The sequence below is a fragment of the Archocentrus centrarchus genome, unplaced genomic scaffold (genome assembly GCF_007364275.1).
Source record: "Archocentrus centrarchus isolate MPI-CPG fArcCen1 unplaced genomic scaffold, fArcCen1 scaffold_37_ctg1, whole genome shotgun sequence".
NCBI classification, from domain to species: domain Eukaryota; kingdom Metazoa; phylum Chordata; class Actinopteri; order Cichliformes; family Cichlidae; genus Archocentrus; species Archocentrus centrarchus.
Genome location: NW_022060264.1, coordinates 1,533,055 through 1,560,658, shown reverse-complemented (window position 1 = coordinate 1,560,658; position 27,604 = coordinate 1,533,055). Strand labels below are relative to the sequence as shown.

Genomic DNA, 27,604 nt, shown 5'->3' with positions numbered 1-27,604 from the left:
TTCTGTTGTACCTGCAACTGCAGAAATGAGAATAACGAATCTTGAATCTTGACTCAACAAGTTCAATGTAAAGCTACCTATTACACCACAAAATAATCACTTAGAAGCAAATCACTACCTGTTCACATTTAATTGCTACATTCTACACCATTATTATCACATATTCTAACCCCAACCTTATAATAATAACTTCATGATTAATGACAATAAAATGCTGACCCCAGTCTAAATTAATCAGATGACAGCTCTCATATTCTCTGGGATAATTTGTAGTGTGAAAATAAACAGTATAATTTGTGACAATTTCAGCTAATTCATCTTCAACGTCTGACAATGTGAGAAGTATTTGTCAAAGCATGAAAACCCACATGGACAGTTGTGCTGGGTATTTTAATACTTAATAGCTCCTGAACTATAATTTGAGGTTGAATTGTGTGAACTGAAATTACAATACAATTTCCTAACAAACTGGCCACAATAACCCACAATTAACTCAACATCGACAAGCTTTGAAGACTTGGACACATTTTGTTCATTCTGCTCTTAAAACCAGTATGCAACACATAGTGATTGAACAAGTGTGTGCCATATCATGCAACAGAAAAGATACCACTCTTGTTGTGGTGTACACACTCTTATTATAAAGTGGGGAACCATTTCTGCTGATGATATTATGTCTGTGATATTGTAGCATATTTTGTTTTTGTTTTGTTTTTTGTTTATTATGAGTCTTTGTGCTTTCAAACAATGATTAATAAAGAGCAGATGTTATTCAAAATTTGAAAAATGTCCTGAGTTTCCCTTGGAATAATGTTTTAAAAACACTTTTCTCCCCTCAGAAGTTATATTTCTACTACTACCTTTTTGATTTCTCTGATAGATTTCAATTAAGGATTCAACAAACCATTAATCATGGTCTTGGAATTATTAATCAGACCTTAAATATACTTGGTCCTACATCATCAAGGAACAGAGACCAGATATGGTCAAATATGACAATTTTATACCTTTAAATATTTAATTTATTTATTTAATAGATACATTTTTAAAATATTACCTCGGGTCATTCAGTGGCATGTCCAGAGGGAGGCATGGGTTTGCATGCCCACTGGTACCCCAAGAATGCCACTGGGCTACAGGACCCTTAATCTTAACAATTCCCAACACTACTGGATGAGTGCACAGACAGAAGCAGTGATGGAATTTAACTTTTATTTAACTGTACTTCAGTAAAGTAATTGAGTACTATATGTACAAAAGTACAGTTTCAATATACTCAGTTTGTAATTTTAACTATTTGAATGTAATGCTACTTTTTGACTTTCCTCCACTATAATTATGCAAATATTGTTATTTATTAGTTATTAGGTACTTTGCAGATTTTAACATATACACCACCATTTTACTAGTTACATCTGTTCAGCTGCTCAGTGCAAATATCTATCAGCCAATAACATGGCAGCAGCTCAGTGCAGTTAGGCATGCAGACATAGTGAAGATGACCTGCTGAATTTCTAACCAAGCATCACAATGGGGAAAACAAACTGGGAACGGATTTAAGTGATAAAGAAAAAATACCCACCCAGTGAGTGGCAAATCTCTTGACAAAAATTCCTTGCTGATGTCCGAGGTCAAAGGAGAATGGCCAGACTGCTTCCAGCTGATAGGAAGGCAACAGTAACTCAAATAACTCAAATAACCATCCAAGGTATGCAGAAGAGCATCTTTGATCACACCTTGAAACAGATGGCAGCAGAAGACCACACTCCTATCAGCTAACAACATCAGGCTGGTGGTGGTGTAATTGTGTGCAAGATATTTTCTTGGCATACTTTGGGGCCCTTAGGACTAATTGAGCATCATTTAAATACCACAGCCTACTTGAGTATTGTTGCTGACCATCTCCATCCCTTTATGACCAAATTTGCCCATCTTCTGATGGCTGCTTCCAACACAATAGCATGCCATATCGCAAAACTCAAATAATTTCAAGCTAATTTCTTGAATATGACAATGAGTTCACTGTAGTCAAATACTCTCCACAGTGATCCAACCTTAATCTAAAAGAGCACCTTTTGAATGCGGTGAAATGGAAGACTTGCATCATGAATGTATAGCTGACAAATCTGCAACAAATGCATATGTATCATGTCAAATTGTGGACTAAAATCTCTCTGGAATGTTGAATCTGTGACATGATGAATTAAGGCAGTTCTAAAGGCAAAAGGGGGTCCACACTGGTAAGGTGTAACTAATTAAGTATATTTTGCATTTAAATCTGCTAACATGGGTGTTTGATGCCTTATTTACTGTATTTTCATGTATGTTTGCATGTTTCAAAAAAAAATCACTGCACCTATTTCACATTTTCCAATTTCCTAGCACAATACAAATAAATGATAGATAATTCTTTTATACAGTTATACTGCTCATAAAAATTAAAGGAAAATTTTTTAATTTGAGTATAACAAGTCAATAAACTTTTTGGGATGGTGATCTGGTCAATTAAGCTGCAGAGGGGGTTGTTTCAGCTGCTTTGGTGTTAATGAAATTAGTAATAGGTGCACTATACACAGGGAGGGACCATCTGTTGGAACAGGGAGGGACCATCCACAAACTGTTCCCACAAAGTTGGGAGCATAAAATTGTCCAAAATGCTAAACCGTTAAGAGTTCCTTTCATTGGAACTAAGGGTCCAAGCCCAACAGCTGAAAAAATAACCTCACCTCACTTATCCAAGAAGGTGCTTGAGTTCTAAAACCCAAAAGGTGGAGAGTCCCAGGTATTTAAACCGCAGTGGTGGTTTTGAAGACATTGTTGACCCACCATTAATCATGTGCTCATCACATGAGCCAAGGTGTGAAAAAAAGGCATGGGTCATTACCACCAGGGGTTTCTGCTGAAACCATTGTGAGACCTTGTCCCACGTTATCATGTGACCTGATGACCTCTGGTGAGCAGTATACCAGGACTTTAGGACCAGGCAGACCAACCTGGGCACCACCTGGTTTGACTACAAGAAAGCCTACAGCTCAGTGTCCCATACATGGATACTGGAGTGCTCAAAAACTCAATGGGACTGTGGAAGAAAACAGTGAAGCCAAGTCCAAGTTACCATCAAGTGCAGAATAAACCAAGCAACAAAGAGTGGATATGGATATTGATTCAGAAGTGGAATGACCATAAGCCATCTTCTGTACATGTACATGAAGCTGTACGCCAAGAGTGAGTGAGATATCAATGCATTGATCCACCTCACCAGGATCTATAGTGAAGACACTGTATTATTTTTCTTACTGGATAAGTGTGGCCAAATGATTGCAAAGAGAGAGAAAGTGATCTTGACTGAAGGGTTGAAGTTGCCAGAACTCAGGATAGTGAACATACAGAACAGTATCTGGGTATCCCACAGGCCAGTGGGAACCATGATGAAGATGCATGAAGGTCAGCCATAGTCACGTACCTCCACAACCTAAGACAGGTGTTGAGAAACTAGCTGAACAATAGCAATAAGGTCTGAGCTATCAATAAATATGCTCTACCAGTCATCAGACATCCAGCTGAAATACCCACCTGAGGCTGCCTACAGGAGGAGATAAATGCCACTGATGTTAAGATGAAAACTAACCCCCTACATAGGAGGTACCATAGACAGACAGAGGAAATGGCTGAGATTAAAATATCCTACCAGTGGCAAGAAAAGGCAAGCCTAAAGGACAGCACAGAGGCTCTGATCATGGCAACACAAGAACAGGGCCCAAGCACCAGATCTATAGAGGAAGGAGTGTACTACTGCCAGCAGGACCAAGTGCAATGGTGTTCCAGAGACTATTCAGCACATAGCAGTAGGTTGTGAGATGCCTTTTGGTGTACCAGGATATTGTAAAGGAATATCTGTGCCACATGTGGATTAGAAGTTGCTAATTTCTGATGGGAGACACTGCCAAAAATGGTTGCACACAGCGGGGCTTGTGGGATGTTAAGTTCCAAAGAGATAAGCAACTACTGGCCAACCAACCAGACAAGGAGCAGAAGACAGCAGTTGTGATAGATGTGGCAATCCCAGTGGACAGCAAGAGCATGAGATAGAAAGAGCACAAAAAAAAAAAAAAAATAGTACCAGGAACAATGGGAGCAAATGTAGAAAGTAAAGTCCAATGTGGTCCCAATGGTAACAGCAGACTTAGGTGATGTAACTGCCAAACTGGAATGACAGCTGTCACAGGGGGAGAGGCATGGTACACCGTGTACAGGTCGCCAGCCTGTCACAGGGCTAACACAAAGAGGCATACAGCCATTCACACTCACACCTATGGGCAATTTAGAATCACCAATTAACCTAAGTCCACTAGCTGCGTGTCTTTGGACTGTGGGGAAACCGGAGTACCCGGAGAGAGCCCATGCGAACACGGGGAGAGCACGCAAACTCCACACAGAAAGGCCCAAACCAAGGTGGATCAGAACCCAGAGGTGTGTGTGTGTGTGTGTGTGTGTGTGTGTGTGTGTGTGTGTGTGTGTGTGTGTGTGTGTGTGTGTGTGTGTGTGTGTGTGTGTGTGTGTAGGTGTGTGCGCGTGTATGTGTGCGCCTACTGAATGGGTTTAGATGCTTGATACTGAACACTGTAATAATGGCATTCTTTACAATGTAACCTGCTTTTGTTGATAAGCAGTCATTGTCCTTCCTCTCTGACAGACCCGTCAGTCTCTAAGATAAGCTCCAGAGTAAATAGGCCATTTGAAAATAATCTCCTCCTCACACAATAACTGGCATCCATCAGTATAACTCCCAACTTCAAATCTATTGACAGAGGAAATTGGTTTATGAACACAATAACTTCCTCATCAGTCTGCTTTTAACACCAGGTGGCTTCAATTGTACATCCTATTGGTTCTGACTTGCTATCAGCTTTATTTAATCCTTCCCTCTCTCATCCTATGCTTCCATCTTTTCATGACTGGGTTCAAACTGAGGGTACAGCTGCTTATCAGTTTGATGTTATCTCCTTTGCAGCACACTGACATCTAGTGTTAGAGGCATTTTACTGCAGCTTCTCTTGAGTGGAAGTGTAAAATGTTGTAACTGACAATGAACTTCTTTGTGTGCGCACAGGCTTGCCGTCATGGCCATGTGCAGCACCTGGAGCATCTGTTGTTCTATGGAGCAGACATGAGTGCCCAGAATGCCTCGGGAAACACTGCTCTACACATCTGTGCCCTATACAACCAGGTGAGCCATAGGGGAATACATATGTTTACAATTCATGAACTAGAGCTCCATTAGGATTAATGCAAATTTAATGCAGATTTCTTATTCAAACCCATTTCTGTCTTCTTTAATTCAACTTCTTATTCACAGGTGTATACATACAGTGCTGTGAAAAGGTATTTGCCCCCTTCCTGAGTTTTTAGTTTTATTTTACTTATCTGTCACACTTAAATGTTTCAGATCATTAAACAAATTCTAAGATTAGTCAAATGCAAATGCAGTTTTTAAATGATGATTTCAATTATTAAGGGGAAAAAGATATCTTAACCTACCTGGCCTTGTGTGAAAAAGTAATTCAGTTAAATAATGACTCAACTGTGATAACCAGATTTTTGGAAAGCTGAGTTCAATTTCACTAGTCACACCCAGGCCTAAATACTGTTTAATCAAGATCTCAAAAAACAACACATCATGCCACAGTCTAAAGAAACAGATTGTCATCTATCAGTCTGAAAAGGGTTAAAGGGTTAAGCCATTTCTAAGGCTTTGGGACTTCAGTGAACTACAGTGGGAGCCATCATCCACAAATGGAGAAAACAGTGGTGAACCTTCCCAGGAGTGGCCAGCCTACCAAAATTATTCCAAGAGCGCACTGACAACTCATCCAAGAGGTCACAAAAGAACCCAGAACAACATCTAAAGAACTGCAGGCCTCACTTGCCTCAAGTAAGGTCAGTGTTCATGATTCAACAATAAGAATGAGACTGGGCAAAAAGCCGAAACCCCACTGCTGACCAAAAGGAACACAAAGGTTCTCATAGTGCCAAAAAGACTTTAAGGAAAATATTCTGTGGACTGAAAAAAGCTGAACTTTTTAAAAAGTTTGAGTCGTGCTACATCTGGTGTAAAACTAACACAGCATTTCATAAAAAGATCATACCTAGAGTCAAACATGGTAGCAGTGTGATGGTTTGGGGCTGCTTTGCTGCTTCAGGATCTGCATGACTTGCCGTAATTGATGGAACAATGAAAACAAAACCAGTGCAGGTTTTGTTGTGGCTTAATCAAAATTACAGACTTAAAACAGATTGAAATACTTTTGCTTGACCTTAGACAGGCTGTTTATGCTCGAAAACCTTCCAGTGTGACTGAATTGAAACAATTCTGCAAAGAGTGGGCCAGAATTCCTCTGCAGCGATGTGAAAGACTCATTGCTAGTTATCTCAAATGCTTGATTGCATTTCTTGCTGCCAAGGGTGGCACAACCAGTTATTAGGTTTAGGGGGCAATTACTTTTTCACACACGGCCAGGTATGTTTGGGTAATTATTTTCCTTTGGTAAGTAAATCATCATTAAAAACTGCAGTTTCAGGTGGTGGAGCAGGCAACCACATGCATATGCCGCTTTGCGGTGTGGGCGGCGCAGGTTTGAGTCCTGGCCTGTCGCCGATTTGCCCGCATGTCTTTCCATGTGTCTTTCCCCCATTTCCTGTCTCTACACTGTCAACAAAAGCCACTGTGGCCAAAAAAAAACCTGCAGTTTTTATTTTCTTGGGTTATTTTTGACTAACATTAAAATTTCTTTGGTGATCTGAAACATTTAAGTGTGACAAATATGCAAAAAAACAAGAAATCAAGAAGGGGGCAAATACTTTTTCACACCACTCTATTGTACGTACCATACCATTTCAATGTACATTTCCAGTACTTAATTCAGTGACCATTTAAAGAAGGTAAAAGAGGCTGTTTTAACATGTTTTGAATTTTAGTCTGTATAATTGTAATACAGTGTACTATCTTCAAGTGTAAGGTGTCCAGTAGCAGAGGCACTTGGACATTTCTTGGTGGCCTTAGGGTTACTTTGGTCTGCCATGAGCAGTCAACTTGACCAGCAATATTGTCTGTAAGCTGGGTTGATGGATTGCCCAGAATTCACACATCAGGTGTGACTTTCTCACTCACAGACTGTGTACTCTCACTGCCTCACAGTTTCCATAGCAGGCAGATGTGCACGCCAAAGACACCTATAAATGTCTACATGCAGCCTCTGGATTACAGAGATTAGAGATTAGGTTGGAAAAGCAAGGAAGAGAACAGAAAATAGATAAGTGTACAAATGCACATAAATGGTGCAAAATAAGTGGTGGCCAGAAACCAAGTTAGAGGAAAAACTGAAAACAGTGGCTAAAACATCCATCCATTTTCTTCCGCTTATCCTTGTCAGGGTCAAAGGAGCCCATCTCAGCTATCATAGGGCGTACACTCTGTATAGGTTGCCAGCATGTTGCAGGGCTAATACAGAGAGGCAGACAGCCACTCACACCCATGGGCAATTTGGAAACACCAATTGACCTAACCCCAGCAACTGTATGTGTTTGTACTGCGGGAGGAAAGCAGAGACCCCGGAGAAAACCATGCAGGAATCGGGAGAACATGCAAACTCCATACAGAATCGAACCCAGACCTTCTCACTGTGAGGCAGTAATGCTAACCACCACGCCACCATGTTACTTACCAAATAAAACCACCCTAAAGAGACACCTTATAGACACTGAAAAGTTGTTTGATGTATGTAACGTCCAATCATATGCTGGAGCCATACATTGGCACTCAATCATGGAAACTACCAGTAATCAGTAGTAATCCAATGGTTATATACAGTATATAACAATTTCTCTGTTATATATCTATACAATATCTCAAGAGCAGAAGGACAGATGGATGTGAAATGTAACTTGGTTGGTTGGCTGAGGCATTCGCTACTGTTATTCTAGTTGGCTTTATCAGTAATCTGAATTTCAAGAATAAGGGTGGGAGTTTCTCTGACTGGACTTGATTTGCACATCAGGAAACCACGATGGATGGCATTAGCTTAGCATTACCACACACACACACACACACACACACACACACACACACTAGCTTATTATGACACATAAATACGCACACATACCCTGCTGTTCAACAAGCACCAAATATGTATTAATCTGATGCTGGAAATAGCACAAACAAAATAGCATAAACAAAACCCCTGCCAATGGACTTTGTACTGAGTGGCAAAAACAGCCCATGTGTGTTGCTGCTAAGTCTAACTGAATGTACACAGATTACATTTCTTTTTTTTTTTCTTTAGCCTGTCATGTCTGGCATTTTTCACAATTGGAATGATGATCCGAATGCACTGATGTACCAAACATATTTGCTTTGACAAGAACAGCTCTATATGTTTTCTATAGGCTATTCTTGTTAATGTTTGTATTTTTATTTATTTATCTTTTTATTTAGTTATTTATGCCAAGTCTGACAGGCAACAAGGAAGGGGCAAGAACAAGAGGTGGGGGGAGAAAGGGGGGGGGGAACAAAAGGAAGAAAGGAAAAAAAAAGAAAAAAAAAAAATTAATCGAAAAAAAGTAAATATACTCACACACACTCACACATCCATACATACACCCACATGCACATACATATACACACACACATACAATTTTATTGTTTGTAGTAATGTGTGTGTATGCGCCTCTGTCATGCAATGTACTCAATAATGAGGGCAAGAAACTGCAACCATGCCCCCCGCGATCCAGAGGCAAATAGGGAAGGACCCAGGGGACCCAGGCCATCCACAGCCCAGGAGCTCAGAAGACCTGGGGCCACACATCCCGATGGTAACCGTGTGCACTCCCCAGAGGAGGAAGGAGGGAGACCACAGACGGAGCACCCACAGTCAAAGGGCTAGAGTCCAGAGAGCCAGAGGCGACGAGCAGCCCCACCCCCACCCCCCGGCAGGCCGTCACCCCCAGCACGAGCCGAGCATGCAGCCCCCGAGGCCTCAGGCACTCGAGAGCAGCCTGACACCCGGCAGAGCCCCCCCACATGCCAAAGAGGCCCAAGCCACCCCCAGGCCACAGCCGCCAAGGGAGCAGGTCAAAAACCACGCCGAGACATCCGGCCACACACCCCGGGACCCACGGGCACCCAGACCCCAGGGGCGGCAGTGACGACCAGTGGGGAGCAGCGTGGAGCGGTAGGGAGGGGTAACTCCCGCCCTCCGTGTCCCACAGGTGCCAAGGCTCGGCAAGCCACCAACCCAGGCCCAGCTGTCCACACACACACACACACACTCACACGCACGCACACATACACACACGCACCAGTCGTTTACTCATGCACACACACAATCACACACAAGTCGTTCACTCATGCACACACACGCACATACACACATGCATGCACATCCACATGCACCAGTCACACACTCACATGCACGCACACACACACACACACGCACCAGTCGTTCACTCATGCACACACACGCACACACATCCACATGCACCAGTCACACACTCATGTACACACACGTAATGTACATGGACACCTAGTGTGGGAGAGCGGGTACCAGCACAGAGCCAGCAGCAACCCAGGGAAGCAGCCAACCCAGCCCCGAACAACGAGCCAGTCCACATCCCAGGCGGGGTGCATGAAACTGGGGTGTGAGAAGACCCGCCCGCCCCCTCCTCCCACTCAGTGTGTGGGGGGGTGATGTGAGTGTATGCACCTCAGCAGTGCCACCCACTAACTACTGTGTGACACACCTGCCCCCCAAGGCCCTATATGTACTATGATGTGTTGTGAACTGTATAATGCAATTAAAAAAGGAGGAGTGGGACATCACACAGCACAGCGAGTAGAGCCAAGGAGGTGGCCCCACTCACTGTAGCACGAGCCCCCCTTCCCCAAGAACCTACATGTGATATTTACCTGAGTGGGAGGAGGGGAAGAGTCAGGATAAATATGACCGGGAGGCAGAGGACGAAACCCCCGGAGGAAGAGAGCCAGCTTGCTACTGGCTCACTAGGCACCCCAGTTCCCTGCACCCCCCCCCCCCCCCCCCCCCCCCCCCCGCAGCCCAGGGAAGGCAGGTCCAGGGCCTGAAGTGACCGCACCCCCAGGACACACCGTGCTCCAGGCCGGCACCCACTGTCCCCACTGCGAACAGACACAACACACACCCCCACACGCATACAAAAGACAACAAATATCGCACACACACGCACGCACACACACCACAACACACACACACACACAGTGGTCCTGAGTCAGAACCAACTGGCCCCATGTGGGCAACTGCTGCTCCCCCACCTGAGCTCCCCACCCCCCCATGGGGGAGAGCACCCAGAATCCCGGAATGCCAGCCAGACACCCCGACGCGGCCAACCCACCCCACATGGCGGCGCGCCCAAGGGGGCACAGACCCCTCCAGCGCAGGGGCACCAGGGCACCGGCCCCCGCACCCCGGCCCACACAGAGGAAGCTGGCCACCCGGACGGGGCCAGCACCCACCACCACGGGACCCCCAGCCCCACACCCCATGACCATAAGAGCATCCATCCAAGTCCCTACCACCAACAACCAGGGCCCGAACACAGAAACCACAAAATTGTAGCCACCATCTCCAGGCCAGAGCCATCAGACACCCGAGTCCCCCCGGCCCACCCCCAGCCACCTACCGGGTACGCCGTGAGACAAGACCACAGCTGGTCACCCCCATCATGCGATGGAGCTGATCAGTGGGGACCAGAGAGATTCAAATTTTGCCAGTTGATTTTTAGAGGTGGCAGACATTCTTTCCACAATAATGTGGTCTAAAAGTAGATTCTTATAGTGAGTAATGCATAAATCATTTTTTGATTTCCAATTCATGAGGATAGTTTTCTTAGCGATGCATAAGGTAGTAAGAACTATGTGTGATATATTTGTTTCCATGTTTAATTCACTTAAATCACCTAGAATGCACAGTTTTGTGATGCTGGGATATTGCAATTAAAACATGTGGATAAGTGTTCACATATCCTCTGCCAGAACTTCTGAACAGGTGTACAAGACCAAATTGCATGCATATAGTTTTCAGTATGGTTGCCTGAAGAGTGGGTGCATATATTTGTGTCTCTGAGGCCCATTTGGAACATCCTGTGTCCTGTATAGTGTATTCTATGGAGAGTTTTGTATTGTATAAGTTGTAAATTTGGACTTTTAGTCATTTTGAAAGAGTTTAAACATATCTGTGTCCAGAAGTTTTCCTCTGGGTTGATGGAAAGATCTCGCTCCCATTTTGTAGTTGGGAGGGATATTGAATCATTAATTTTTAATAATAACTTATATATTTTTGATAATAATTTAGGGGTATAAAGATTTAGAAATTCTGTTACCAATACAGGGGTTTCTAATTTTAAATTATTTAAATTAAACTTTGCCTGTATGATGGACCTCAACTGCTGGTACTTTTGCTATTGCTAATTTCATATTTTGAAATAAGTTCTTCAAATGAAATAAAGGTCCCATCGTTTAACATGTTTAAATTCTTTATTCCTTTCTCTTGCCATGTTGAAAATTTCAGTACTGTCTTTTTCTGACATATATCTGGATTGTTCCAAATGGGTGTTAGTTTACATGGGATAAGTGAAGACTTAGTTATCTTTAAGAATTCCCACCAGGCTGTCAGAGAGGTGTTTATGTTAAGACTTATAAAGCAGTTATGCTGTTTAATACTGACGCTAATGAAAGGTAAGTCAGAGATTTTCACTTTTCCACAGAGTGTTTGTTCTAGATCCAGCCATGGGCTGTCTAAAGGGCTTGATTTGATCCATTTTGAAACATACTGTAATCTATTGGCTAAGAAATAGTGATAAAAGTTTGGAAGTTCTAGACCACCATTGCATTTTAGCTTTTGTAAAGTCTTTAAACTTATTCTTGAGGTTTTATTTTTCCACAAAAATTTTGAAATGTTTGAGTCCAGAGACTTAAACCAGGCAACAGAAGGTTTATTAGGAATCAATGAAAACAGATAATTGATTTTAGGCAAAATCATCATTTTTACTGTGGCAACTCTCCCCATGATAGATATAGGTAGAGAGTTCCAGCATGTGAGATCATACTCTATTGGTCGTGGTGTTCTGAAAATTACAATTCAGAGGTAAAACGGTTGATTTACTCCAATTGATGGAGTAGTCTGACATAGATGAGAACTTATCTATAAGTGTGATTGTTTTTAGAAGAGAGGTTTGTGGGTTCCCAAGGAAAAGTAATACGTCATCAGCATAAAGGCTTATCTTATGGTCTGTGTTTTCTGTTTGAATTCGTTTAATATCTACATTTTGTCGGATTGTTGCTGCTAGTGGTTCGATGAAAATGACAAAGAGTGAAGGAGAAAGCGGGCAACCCTGTCTGGTGCCTCTCTGCAGACTGAAGCTTTGGGAAATAAGATCATTTGTTCTAACATGTGCATTTGGAGAGCTGTATAATGTTCTGATCCAGTTTTTGAAGGATGAACCAAATCCAAATTTGTGTAGAACCGCTAACAGAAATTTCCAATTTACCCGATCAAATGCCTTCTCTGCATCTAAAGAGACAACTGTGGTTTCTAATTTATTAATAGAATAGTAATATATTACATTTATCAGTCTGCGTGTATTATTGGCAGAGTGCCGACCCTTGATAAAACCTGTTTGGTCTGGATGTATAATAGATGGAGTGATTTTTTTCCAACCTTCTGGCAAGGACTTTGCAAATTATTTTAAGGTCTACATTAATGAGAGAGATTGGCCTGTAGCTGGATGGGAGTGTGGGGTCTTTGCCTGGTTTAAGAAGTAGACTAATGTTAGCAGAGTTCATGTTTGGAGGGACCGTGTGATTGCTCTGAATTTGAGCCACCATTCTGAGAAAAGAGGGTTTTAGCACAGACCAAAATTCTTTATAAAACTCTGCTGGATTACACAGATTACATTTCAAAGACCACTCCACTTAAACTTGTCTTTATACTTTTTAATCTAAAGGTCAGCAGTGGCCTCTAACACTTGCTTTTACAGTTGGCATCATGAGACCATTTAACACACTGACCTTGGAGGGTGGCCAGTTAAGCAGAGAAGACAGTTTGGAGTGAAAAAACAGCCCACTAGTATATTTGTATCAAAGCAAGCTTTCACTTCCACTTAAATGCAATTATATATCTTTACAAAAGGAAACAGATATGAAGTTGATCTGCACATGAGAAGGTTGACGTCATTTTAGATTTTTCTTATTTCCAATAAAAAGGCCAACAATGTTTTCCGCCTTTCTGTGCGTATGGATTTCAACATTTTGTTTTACACACCTGGCCACTTTCAGTTTTAAACAAGAAGTAAAAAATTAAGAACCCCCATACTGTATCATTGCAAACCCTAACTTCTAAGACAGTGTGCGGTGAAATGGGACTGATTTGGATGAGCTACTCCTCCCTGAAGTGTGCTTGTAGAAGCCTCTGTTTATGGTCATATCTATGGTGTGATCAGGTTGATCCAAACCTGCAAAGTGATGCAATTGTGTTCTTTGACAAAAAGACACCAGAGTTTTTTTTCTCTCTCTCAAATTTGTAGTGTTCACCACTTTCACTTTCATTTTTAGGCATTTTTTTTGTGAATTTGACTTTAATATCAGATATTCTTCAGCTATTATCCCATCCCACTCCCATTCTTTTCCCTAAACAATTAAATAGCCTAATATGTTATCATACATAGTAAAGACAGATTACAACTTTCAGCATCATTTCAACTGTAGGATTTAGTTTTTGCACTGTAGTTAGAAGAACAAAGAAGAAAAGGGCCCACCTTAATGCTTAAAAAAATAATAACAGCTGAAATTCAAGTCATGTAGCTTTACATGTTCCCAGGAAGGCTAAATGGTGGAAGCAAAAGACTGTATGAAAGAGATGGGTGTAGCCACCATGACATCTACTTCTGGTTACTGAACCATGTTTGGATGAGAGGGTGAAGAGCTAAATTATCAGCTAAGCAAGCTTGCTAACCAACCTGCACCTGTTAACTGTACAGGAGCATTACATAAACATACACCTGCTAATTACTGCTAAGTAACAGACTAATAAAATAAATTTTTACTTATGAAAACTCAAGCCCAAACTTCTTAGACTATCTGTACCACATTAAAAGCTATATTACTGGCACCAAAAAAGGTACCAACACCACCTGTGAAATTAGCAGAAGTGAGGCAGACTATGGAGGACTGGGAGAGCCATGCACATCAAAACAAAGCATTTTATAATTTAATAATAAATTGTGCAAAAATATGCATTGGTAAATTAATTTGCAAAACACTTTTTCATTTCTTTTACTTATTTAGAAATTAATAAAGTAATTCATTATTTGATCATTTAATAGATAATAAAAAGAGGAATTAAATAAATATTTCTAAATCCATCCATCTTCATGCATTAACAAATACTTCAAACGGAAAAGGGAGTTAAACAAGCTCTCAGTAAGTCTCATTAAAAAAAATTGATTCAGAATTAAAAAGCTGATTTTCAAAATCTTTTTAAAAATGCTATTTAAATAGAGAATGGATTCAAAAATTAAATTAAGAATACAGTTTTTTTCTGACATTTAAAATCACCTCTTTTTCAATTGTATTTCCTTTTGCTATTAGCTGCTGGAGTAACTACTGCATAAGCTACTGTATTAGCTTCTATATTTAGCATTTGCATTACAAAGCATGTGCAGTTGTATTTTTTATTAATGCAATTTCTAAAATAACTCATGTCAGGCCTCTTCAACAGTATGTCGACTAATGAACATCCAGTGAATACATACAGTGAATTGCATTTAGGCATTTACCTACAGTACCTATACCTAGTGAAATGTTTGGTAAAGACTCTGATAATCAAATAATTATTAATAAAATATTCATAGTGAAAAACACAACCTGAAATTGGTTCACTTTATTATTTCTCTGTATGATCTGTAGACTTCTCTGGGAGATGAGGACACACCTGCATGAGTTCTGTGCATCATGGTCATGGAATATGGCATGACTCTGACAGATGATGACCTCTCAGTCAGCTTTTTGACAACCAGCACCCTGGAATTTATGTACAACAGACCTCCTCACTGATTTTTGACTGTGTTGCGTCCTCAACCTTGTAATGTCTTTATCCTTTAACCCACAAATAAATCCTTCCAAAAGAATTATTAAGAAGGAAGTCTGAAACCTCGACATGTTTGTAAAGTTATTGACAAAACTGATGACAGACCAAGTAAATTAAACCAATTTTGGTCACTATCTATCTATCTATAGAATAGAACAGAACAGAATAGAATAGAATATTCCAGTGTCATCTCCTGGACCTGGAGCAATGAAAAGTAATGACATTGTTGGTATTTTTGAAGCAGTGGGGGTTTATGTGGATCATTCTTTCATTGGACTGTTTGCTGTACATCATATATATGTACATCCCTGTGTATTTATTGTCACTCCTGCTTGAATTATAGATCGAACTGATTCCAGTGCAGACTTAAATAAATAATCCTCAAAACGTCTGTCAAGAAACTGTGAGAATTCACCTTCATCTTCTCCACATAACAGGCAATGCACAATAAAAATCCATCTGTAGTTGAAGTTTCTATGGCATCCAAGCTGCAATAGGTGGGATTAGCTTCAGAATTATCAACATTAGATGTGACCTTTCTCACCATCCCTCTGCCTCTCCAGACTGTACATCAGATTTTGTTCTCTGCTTCGGGTTGTCTTCTGATGTCCCTGCTTCAGTTCATAGCTCTGAAATGTACCACACTGAGGGCTCTATGTAAATTAAGCTTATATGAATTTGGGAAAAACATAATGCCGTGGGATCACTACACACCAGATGGAAATGTCCACGAGTAAAAATAACAAACGTGCATGTCTTAAAATAAGAGGCTAAATGTCTAATCACAGAAATATTTATAATGCCAACTCTACAGTACAGATTATGCTTGTGTATCAGTATCTGTGTGACTGAATTTTCAACTCTCAATAGCTTATTGTGGATCTAAAAAAAGTATTTATATTCATGTGTGTGTGCTCAGTGCATGCGTGGTTGAGCACTTTGTGGGCGATTTGTGCAGCAGATTCAAACCCCTCAGCACTCTCCATCTCTGTTCTTCTCTCTCTTCCTCTCTCTCTCTCTCTCTCTCTCTCTCTCTCTCTTTGTTTTTCCATCTATCTCTCTCACCCTCATTCCCTCTTTCTCTTTGAGTGGAGCAGTAGATACACTGAAGCTCCATTCCTGATGTAGGTAGTAGATGTTCTTTTCTTCTTTCCTCCTGTCTATCCCTATGTGAGCATTGGCATGTTTAGCCATTGATGAGGTCCTGTTCTATGCTTTTGGGAAATGCTAATGTCACTGGAAGCTTAGTTGTCTTTCTTTCTGAGCAAAAGTAGGAGACTTCAAGCCAGTCTTGTCTTAGGGATTCTGTCAGCTTTATTTGAGTGATTTTTCTGTCTTTCTTTCACAGGATAACTGTGCCAGAGTGCTGCTAGTTCGTGGAGCTGACAAGGAAGTGAAGAACTACAACAGCCAGAGTCCTTTTCAGGTAGTGTTAAAAAAAAATCTTAAGTAGTGTTTGCATGTAAGTGATTATAGAGAACTGATTTCAGCTTTCAGCCTTGGAAATACATTTTTAGTAGCAGCTAATTTTCTTCATCCCATTTGTTACCATGGCAACGGCGCAAAATGGTCAAGGTCAGTTGCAACCAGGGATGTAAATAGCTTTCTTGACAATACCAGAATTATTGGAATAAGAACAGGGGACAAACAAAAGTCAGCATGCAAAACAAATTTGATGGTGTCTGTTTCATTTTCATTTCTCGTAACCTCCACCAGGTCACCAGCGAACTCCTGGGTAGCCTTAGGATTAGATTGCATTTTAGCCACATGCTAAAGGAAATAAGTATAGTTTCATAAACTTTACAATGTTACCTTTCAATTCAAGTCATTTCATGCATTTTGGCCTTCCTTTTTATAAGATTTCTATTTTATATTTAATATATGTCACTATTACAAATAAAAGGGTAGCCACCAGGTTGCCAGAGACATAAACAGGTCTCTGGCAACCTGGTGGATGTTACTAGGTTAAATGAATATCTTAAATATGACATGCCAATCATCTAACTTTAACAAAACTGAGCTCTGGCTGTGTTTTTCCAACTTATTCCTCAACATTTCTATCAAGAAGATCATGAAGGTAGAAAATGTAATCCTTCAATTGACTCAAGACAGAGCATGAGAATATCTTTCAATTGCTGATTTAGTGGCAACACAAAACAATTACTATGAACCAATCACTCAACCACTTCATGTTATTTTTGACCTGTAGTACATAAAAATGACAATTCTGTTTGCAATATTTGAAGTGTGTATGCCTTAGCAAGCACATCCATTAAAAAAAAAAAAAAAACAAGCACTAAGAGCTGCCTAACTGGCATGTTTGACTCATAACTTAGGCCTGAGTAACAAAAGTCATATTTCGGCAGGCGTTTATGAAAGGCAGTCCCACAGGGTCCTCAACTGTCCTCCAAAGCCTCTCCAGTGGAATGCTTTATTAGCGCAAGTGCTTCAAAAAGAAAGTAAGGCTGGGCCAAATGGAGTGTTTAGTCAGAGTTTGAGCCTTCAACTAAGGAGCTAAGTTTGTAGCCTAGATTGTTCTCTGGATTTAGCTGTGGTGCTGTCAGCCTGCAGCAGTTTTTCTCTCTATGTGACGCTTAGCTTTTATTTGTGGAAAGTACAAGATTCAGTCTGTTTGGTGGTGTTATGCATGTCAAAACAAACAGAAAATGCTCGTCCTGTGATTTAAAGGAAGTCTAAAGTCTGCTGAGTAGATTTGGTACTGTCTTGTTATTTGGTGGTACAGGCTGGTGACAAATTAGCTGTATGATCATACAGCTAATTTGTCTTGAATGACTTGAAGGAATTGGTTTTCATGGACACCTCCTCATTTTATCGTCTTCAGGATAGATTGTCTACACCGATCATAATGATTTAATATTTAGTACTGCCAAGAGGGGGCAGTGTCACAAATATGTGGAACAACCAGTAATGTGGACTACTCTGTGCATGTTTGTGCTGTTGTTCATCATTTGCTTAGCCCCTGCTGCCAAGAAGAAAGAATCATAAAATACAAAGACATTTGACATGGAATGAAGTTGAGTGTTAAAAACAATAAAAACTGTCCATTGCAGCCACAGTCTGTGCTTTTCTTGTGACTTTGTTGGTTTATCGATTTTTTTTTTTTTCTTTTTTTAATTGGGGGGGCTTTGTGCTTCTTCTTCTTTGTAGTGAACCCTGCTGGGGTTCCCTGTCCTGTGCAAGCAAACTTAACCAGTCAGCTTTTTACCTGCATAGCATAATTACCCTTAGGGTTTGTGTTGTTGGCTTTTTGGAGGACTGCAGACAAGGGCATTAGTTCCTACAAGCCCTCTCTTTGCATCGCCAAAGTGTTATGCAGATGGACACCAACAGAAGACCATGAATCCTGCATTAGTCCACTGAAGAGACATGAAGTAATACTAATTCTTCAACTCAGACTTATTGGCAGTGGCATCTTATGTGTTTGTTTCCTAGAAATGTGCATTTGACCAGCCAGATTACCTGATTGTGCTGAAACATAGGATTTTTTTGTGTGTTTGGTTGTGTTTGTTTTGTTTTTAAAGCAGAACCTTCAACAAAGGCAAGCCCAGTGTGTCCATAGAGTCATATGGAGTCTGTTTTTCACACAGGGCTGTTAATGCTTTTGGGATCTCTGGAACTCATTTCATTAAAACATTTAATTTTAATGAAAAGTTCATCTTATCATTAGAAGAGCATCAACAATAGCCAGTATGGTAATATATTGGTGCCAAACAATAGACTATATATAACATAATCATAGACTCCTCTGGCTGTTTGTTTGTTTGTTTGTTAATTTGAGAGGATAAAGCAATCATCTTGGGAAAAACCAATCACTGTGTTTTTCACACAGCCGAGCAGTAAAATGGGAGAACCAAGTAACCACACCTTAGTAATTATTATATAAGTTATTATTAGGGGTGGGACTTTAACACGTTAATTTCGATTAATTAATTACGGGGAAAATAACGAATTAAAAATTTTAACGCATTTTAATCGCACTTTTCACCGTGAAACTTTTCTCAGTGCACGAGTTCCAAGCATACAGATTATATCGATGCACGATGTCAAAAATTCTGGGGCCACGGTCCTTTGCAGCCCGCGAAGGCTGCAAAGGCCGGAAGTTAGCGGCTACCCCTCATATCAGCGTCACCTGCCCTCACCTCTGCGTAGCTCATGTTGCCTAGCAACCGTGAGTGCGAAGCACAGCTGTGGAAAAGCAGCTGGTTGAACGGAGAACAAACTTTTTCTCCTTTTTGTGGTTTAATTTTAAGTCTTTAATTCAAAATAAGCTGTTAAAACAAGCATAACACATTTCAACATCAAGGAATACAGCTGAGCTAATGATTAATTTCCAACTATATTAACTGAGACATTAATGTTGAATAAAACTATCCAGTTACGATGCCTAACTTTAATTTCAGGAGTTTGCTTATCACAGGCAGCACGGTGGTGCAGTGGTTAGCACTGCTGCCTCACAGTTAGAATAACATCTGAAAGGTCTGGGTTTGATTCCACCTTGGCCCAGGCCTCTCCCTCTGGGTGGAGTTTGCATGTTCTCCCCGTGCTTGCGTGGGTTTCCTCCGAGTACTCCGGTTTCCTCCCGCATTCCAAAGACATGCACTTACTGGGGTTAGGTCAATTAGCCACTCTAAATTGCCCGTAGGTGTGAATGAGAGCGTGAATGTGAGTGTGAAAGGTTGTCTGTCTCTCTGTGTTGGCCCTGCAACAGGCTGGCGACCTGTTCAGGGTGTACCCTGCCTCTCGCCCTATGACAGCTGGGATAGGCTCCAGCCCCCCCGCGACCCTGAACAGGATGAGCGGAAGCGAATGGATGGATGTTTATCACAGGAGCACTTCCGCCCTTTGTTGGTCTGTGTAGTAGACTGGTGGGAAAATAAACAAAATTTTGAAGTTTAAGCTTATGTATATTCATAGTCATTCATCAACCAAACTTAAATTAATTTATCATGTTAAATGTTTAAATGTGATTAAAATGCTATTAATTTTGATTAATTAATTACAAAGCTCCTAATTAATTAAATTATTTTTTTAATCGAGTCCCACCCCTAATTATTATATAAATTATTATATAAATTTAAGCCTTAATACAATTCAAACCTGCAATTATATAAAAGATTCACCTCAGGTACAGTTGTAGCCACAAAAATCAAATTGTGTAGTAGGATGTAAACATTCTGCTGAAAGGTTAGGCATTTTAACATGGCAGTCTATGGGTGCTGACCCATCATTGGAACCAGTCTCAAGAAGCCATCCAAGGAACTGCAGTTTTTGTCACTTGCCTTATTTTTTTTTAGTTCACCACTTGTGACAGACTAGCATGTAGACAAGCATTACTATGTGTGCATTTCCTGATAGTAATCAGGCTTCTCAGCAAATATATGTTGTTTGCATATACAGTATCAAATATGGTCACAATATCCTGTAGGACAGTCCAGCAATAAGTGAGGTGCTAATGTGCATTCCCAGTGGAGATGTTTCCACATAGGTACTATAATACAGTTTTCAATTAATTATTTGATGAGGATGAAAAGGGATCGTGCATCATCTCCAGAACTTAACCTAACCCAAAGTGTTTGAGATACTGCACAAATGCATATCTAGCTCTGGAGAGTCTTTTCTACCACACTCATCCAACCAAAATATTGCCATTGTAAATCAGGTTACAGCTAGAGGTTTGGAAAATCTCTCTCAAATGCTTAAGTTGGTCTGGAGACTTATGGATAAAAAAAGAAAAAAAATGTACTATAACATAATTATGTTGTGTTTCCCAAATAATTAAAATAACACAGAATGATCCAGTTGATGCTCAGTGGAATGAGCTGTTATCCACTGTTAGGCAATACACTAGATAAACCTCTTCTGTAAGTTATATACTGTTTTGCTTTGAAGTCACATTTGCTTCTATTTGGCAACGTAATCTTTGTCTAATTGTAGCATGATATCACCCTTATTCCGCAAAAATAGAACAATTTTCAACACTTTATAACAATAAAAGGATACATCAGGATTTGGTATCATTCCTTCAGAATTCATGAGCTAGAGCTTTTTCTGTAGCCAACATTTGCAGTAGATTTCAAGAAACATACAGGCAGAAATCTGTTGTAAAAGAGACACTAACAGCAGTTTCTCTGCTGACAGCAGGCTCAACAGTAAAACAACAAGCAGCCACTAGACATGTTGGACTCTCACTTGTTGTCAAGTGGAAAAAACTCACTCTCTTGCTCTTACTATCTTTATCATTATTGCACTCTCCACCTACACACAAAGCCAAGAGCTAAATCAAACAAGTTTATGCTTGTTTTCTGGCCAGCAGACATCTGGGAAACTGAAGGAGAAATATTAGTACATCAGAAGCATAAAGCTACATCCCATTAACTACAGTACATGACCCAAGGAAAGAAAAAGCAGGACAAATCTACTACAAGTTCAAGACTATATGATAGAGTTCTAAAAGGTATGTGGGCTCATATGTTTATGTTGCGCCTCTTAGTCCAAACCTTTGGGTAGTAATGCAATCTCAGATGCTCTGGTTTCATGCTTGCCTGTTAAACCAGGTTTGCTGCGTTCAGAAATACAGACAAGCGAAAAATAAAGGAAAAACCATCAATCACAATAATACATGTATCCAGTGGCTCTGTTATGCTCTGGAAACATTTTGCTGGTATGTTTTTGTTTTTCCACTTTTCCCCTTTTGAAAGAAGGATCATTGTAGTGCAATCCAAAGTTATTCTGAGGTGATATCATATTTCCATCCTAATGAGAGTGCTCTGTTCCAGGAAGACAATCCCCCTCCATCCATACAACATGAATGGACTGGTACTTATATAATATAGTGCCTTTCTGCTTAAGTTGAAAACTCAGAGCACTTCCTACTACAAGTCTCATTCACACTCTTTTTTCTAACATTCACACACATGTTCTGATGGATCCATCAGGACAAGTATCCTTGGTCAAGTAACTTGACCAAGAATACTTTGACATGTGGATGGGAGGAACTAGTTATCAATCCACTGACCTTCTGAGTGGTAGGCAACCTGCCACAGCCACCCACGAAGCTCACTGACAGTGACCAGCATGGAACCCAGTTGAACACCTATGGAAGATTTTGGACCAATGTGTTAGACAGTGCTCTTTTCCACCATCACCAAACACCAAATGATGGAATATCTTTTCCAGAGACTTGAATAACCTGTGTCAAAGGGTATGGAAGCTTTACTGGCAGCATATGAACACTTTACTTGCATTGCTAGCAAGCTTTAGTGACATGGCTGTTGGGAGACAAGTTCAAACCAAATGGTAGCCTCTGGGGCTGAAAAATTGTGCCAGCATGTCAGCATGTCAAAAATTTCCTCATTGCAGTTCCTTTAATGGCCACAAGCCAAGTCAATATCCATCCATCCATCTTATCCAATTCAGGGTCGCTGGGGGACTGGAGTCTATCCTAGATGTTATAGGCCAAGAGGTGGGGTACTTTATGGATTGTTCGTTATAGATAGACTTATCCATTTAGATACTGTATTAAAGGGTAAAGACTTTCCAAGAGTTCTGTGAAATTCCAGTCTGTTACTTAGCACTAATTAGCAGGTATGTGTATAGATCAAAGTGAGAGTTTAACTTCATTGCACAGGTGATTGAAGCTCTGTGACCTCCTTGCTTCCTTTCCCTTTTAATGAAGCTAATTTTGCACTTGAAGACATTATTAAAGGAATACTATTCTTCTATGAAGTCATTATCACAGTGTATGTAAAACATGGATATAGACAGCAGAGTCCTTTGGTTAAGGATCAAACTGACCCCAAACCATGAAATCTTCACATACTTTTTTAATATATTTTTAATAACCTACTGTATGCATGCATCTCATTATTTGTGCATGCATTTTAACTGTGTAGAGAATGGCCACTGCATGTTTGTCAATTTCAGCAGGAAGTGCTTGAAAACACTGTCATTAGGCGCCACATTAACGACTAAAAAGTGCAAATGTTAATAAATACCAATTGCTGTAGCTGAATGAGGCACGCTTACGTTGTGCCTCCACTGCTGCTGCGTATGCTCTTAATTAGAGCACTGTGTGGGCGTTTTGTGGCCGTGCCATTTGATAATATCATGTGTCAGTTCAGCATCTGTGTGTGCACGCGTGTGTGCGTCCGTCCCATGGTTTAGCCTGATAACCATTGTTGCATGCAACAAAAGGAGTAAGAATCTGAGCATAACAGTGACACATCCAGCTCCTATCATCCTCTCTGAGGCCTTCATTTTCTAGATAGAATATGTTAAAAGATATTAAAATTCATGTTCTCTGTTTAACAATGCTGTCTAACAACTGCATCTCTTCAATGAGACCTACGCAGCGCTGTAACTTTTCATACACTCTGTAAGAACTCATTTCTTTTACCTTTGCTTCCTTTCATTCAATTTTTGTCATGAAATTCTTTATATCTCTGTTGCATTTTCTTTCCACGTTATGCCAGTCATCTAATCTAATTCCCCTCTTCCCTCATTATTTTCAGTTTATTTTTTATGTCCTTCCTCCCCACTTATTTCCTGCCCACCATGCCCCCACACATTCTGTTGTTCCTCCATCACCCCTCTGTACAGACTGTAAGGCACATATGGTTTGTGACCTTTGCTTCTACCTCTGCTTTAACTTATAGCCACCAGTGACATGTCATGTCATACAGTACACTAAAGTAGTGTCAAATATATAAATATTCACATTAGGCTATCTCAGCAATAATTGCTGTGTACAGGAAACTAAGAGATGATAGCAAAATACCCAATTTTGTTCAGTCCCCTTTGAATTTTATCAACTCATGCTCACTCTCTTAGATATGGCTAGCAGAGGGCCCTCCTCCACGTGCTAGATGATTCAGTAGGCCTTGATCACCTGATTAAATATTGGTGATTTGCAGAAATGGATATAATATAATAAGATTGCACATGTTCGGATGGAGGCCACTGTGCCAAAACATTTTTTCATATTTGTTGACAGGACCTGAATAATTTGGTGAAATTGTGTTGTTGTCTTTTTCCTGAAATTATGTGTCAGTGCTGCCTTCTTTCACTGGCACTACAAGAATTTGTTTTAGATCTAGAAATATGGAATGCACTGATAATGCTCATCCTTTTATTTAGCAAGGGTCATAAACACCTTCTGGTCTTCCCGTGGGTGCAGTTTGCTTAGTTTGATGGATAATCATGAAAACCATTTTTCAGAGTGCACACTTTCAGCTGTTGTCAGTCTAGATGCAGCCAATAAAATAGCAGAGAAGTGTCACAGATGGGAGAAGTTGTAAAAGGATGCATTTTTAATAAAACTCATGATAGTCTAGTAAACCTGACCAAGTCATTTTCATGCCCTAAACCAACCAAAGTATGCCCAGTACATTTAACTCTATCCAGCAAACATGCCCCCTTGGGGCCCATGTGGAGGCACTTGGGGCAGACCCACAGTAGGCCTCAGTGGGGCAGCCCATAGTTTGGGCATACCCACAGTATTCCCACACACTAGGTGTAGGCTGCCCTACTGACAGCCTACCCAGGTACAGGGCACAGACATGCCCAATATTTTATGGCAGTACCAAGGCCCACACTGGATGGACCATCTAGGCCCACGTGTGCCACCAAATTACCACCACCAAATGGTGTGGACCAGAATGTTGCCATGAAAAAGTATTTGCCTCCTTCCTGATTTTATTGTTTTTGCATATTTGTCACACTTCAGACCATTAAACATTAAAAATATTTGTCAGATATAACCTGTGTAGATAAAGAACTCAGTTTTTAAATAATAACTAACTTTATTTAAGGATGTTTGCATCCAGTGCTCTTCTAAACCCCATTTCTGTAGCACTAAATCACAAAAAACAGTCATATTGAGACACATTATATTGTAAGGTAAAGACCTACAATAATTAAAACAAAAACCTAACAATCAAAATGACTGCCTATGAGCAAGCACTTGACCACAGTGGTAAGGAAAAACTCCCATTTAACAGGAAGAAACCTGCGACTGAAACAGCCCTAACTATAAGCTTGATCAAAAAGTAAAGTTGTAAGCCTAATCTTAAAAAGAGAGAGTGTCTGTCTCCCAAATCCAAACTGAGAGCTGCTTCCACAGAAGAGGGGCCTGAAAGCTGAAGGCTCTGCCTCCCATTCTACTTTGAAGTATCCTAGGAACCACAAGTAAGCCAGCAGTCTGAGAGCAAAGTGCTCTGTTGGGCTCTATTACAGTACTACGAGGTCTTTAAGCTAAGATAGGGCCTGATTCTTCAATACCTTGTATGTGAGAATGAGCCAATGAAATAAGGCCATTATGGACGAAATATGTTCTATTTCTCCAGTCCCTGTCAGTACTCTTGTTACAACATTTTGAATCAGCTGAAAGCTTTTCAGGGAGCTTTTAAGACAAAATCATAGTAATGGATTACCATAGTCCAGAAGCAATAAATGCATGAATTAGCTTTTCAGCATAACTGTGACACAGAATATTTAATATTTATGAATATTAATCTGCTTGTAGTCCAAATTCTACCTATCAATCACATTTGAGCAGACTTCATTTACATGCAGGTTGCAAGATGGAGACTGTTTGAAGACAATTTGGTTTATTATTAGCTTTTTTTTTCTCCATCTGTGAGCAATGAATGATGGATGGAACTGGGAGAGTTGGCCCAGATATCAGCTGGCTTCTCCAGAACCCCTCCCATAGCTAAGTCAGCAGACTAGCCTATGGGATCTCAGATTGATTCTCATGGAGAAAAAAAAGCAAATTAGTCAACATGTTGATTGAATAATATTGGTGATTTTTTTTAGATGAATACACCTTGTATTTTGTACACTTTTGTTTTGTTCTTAATTTATTTAGGATTAATCAAAACACTGAATTAATTCATCTTGCTTCTTTAGATCATTTTATTGACATTTTTCTTATTGTTAGACAATTTAAATAGTCTAAGTGGGCAGAAAATTAATGAAAATGTAAACATACAAAGAAAACTTTGGAGCCTCAAATCACAAAGTGCCTGGGTTTGATTACCTTGAAAGTTTGAAATTGAAGGGCACTGCACATCATTTTAACTGAATTCTTTCTCCTTCCTGTTGTGGACTTTTGTTTTTCATTGAACGTTTTGATTGAGTTTCCTTTTCTCGTGTCCTTTCACCACATCTTTCTTTTGGTCTGGTGGACCTGTTGCCTTGATTTCCACTTGGCTTTAAGTGGCTCCACATTCTTCCCACCCCCATCCGGTTACTTCTGTTTTATACACAACCATTTGTCTCCATGACAACCATGGGAGACCAGGAAAAGAATCGATGTGGGGGTGGTGATGGTGGTGATGGCAGTAGTGGTGGTGATAGTGGGTGGTAGAATGATAATGAGAGATAAATTGTGACTGCATTTCCCTGTTGCTTATTGGGTACTGTATCTCATCACACTTTATCAGTTAAAATGAAACTTGACACCTCCTTCTGCTTGACTCTGTAAGCACCTATGTCAGACTAGCTTTTGCAATATCTATTGCATATACTGTATGTGGCTTCCTTAAATCTTGGTTTCTCTAAGTGTCTAAAATTAAAAAGTGCAGAGCCACCGCAAATGTAATCTGTAGCATACAGTATAAACAATGCTAAGTAAGCATTGTTTATACCTTATTCCTGTAGGAGGTTTAAAGTCCCATTCTGGAAAATGGATGGATAATGACTTATTTTATATATTTTATGTTTCCTGAAGACTTTGCTAAATTATGGAGGCATGTTAATTATAGATATACTTAATCTAAAATATAATATTTTCGTTTTCAAACAGCTGATTGGACTGTACCATTGAAGAAGGGTGGAGGGGTAATTTTGTTATGGTTTTGTTGAAATGCTTCTATTGCTATTTAGATTTCATCTTAGGTTTTTTTTTGTTTGTTTTTTGCTAGGACGCTTATTTATTCTAGTGTTTAATGTAAGCAGTTTTTGATATATTTTGTAAATGGTTACAGGGTAAGCAAACTATAAATAGAGGTTGTTAGGGTTCATTTTGATTGTTGTGGATTGGAGTCACTGGATGTTGTTGAATTTGCGTAGTCTTCATTAAAAATAAATGAATAAATAAAAATTCTTAGCTCTGGAAACTCAAGTGTGCTACTGCACTTCATTTAATCTCCATATACATCCAGCCAGCTGTATGTTGTCCTGAAAAAGTTTTGTTCCTACCTAAAACCCTACACAGTGACTTTTAAAATACTCACACTAAAGGTCGGGGTTGTGATGTCACCAACACAATGGATTATGGGACTGTTGTTCACACAAGTCCTGTTGATAAAGGAAAATAGAAGGTGATTTTGATTTTGAAGGAAATTTTGTGGCATTAGAGACATCAGAATGGTGAACTGCTGTGCTGTAAAATAATATATGACGATAAT

At 40.1% G+C, this 27,604-nt stretch overlaps 1 protein-coding gene across 1 annotated transcript in view; it reads left to right on the top strand.

Annotated features, from left to right (window-relative positions):
• The window catches only part of LOC115776733 (SH3 and multiple ankyrin repeat domains protein 3-like), an 85,051-nt gene that overhangs the window by 45,351 nt on the left and 12,096 nt on the right, over positions 1-27,604 (top strand). The window contains exons 7-8 of the mRNA XM_030724493.1: positions 5,111-5,227; positions 16,522-16,599. Of these exons, the coding sequence (XP_030580353.1) occupies positions 5,111-5,227; positions 16,522-16,599 (195 nt within the window). The remainder of the gene's footprint in view (positions 1-5,110; positions 5,228-16,521; positions 16,600-27,604) is intronic.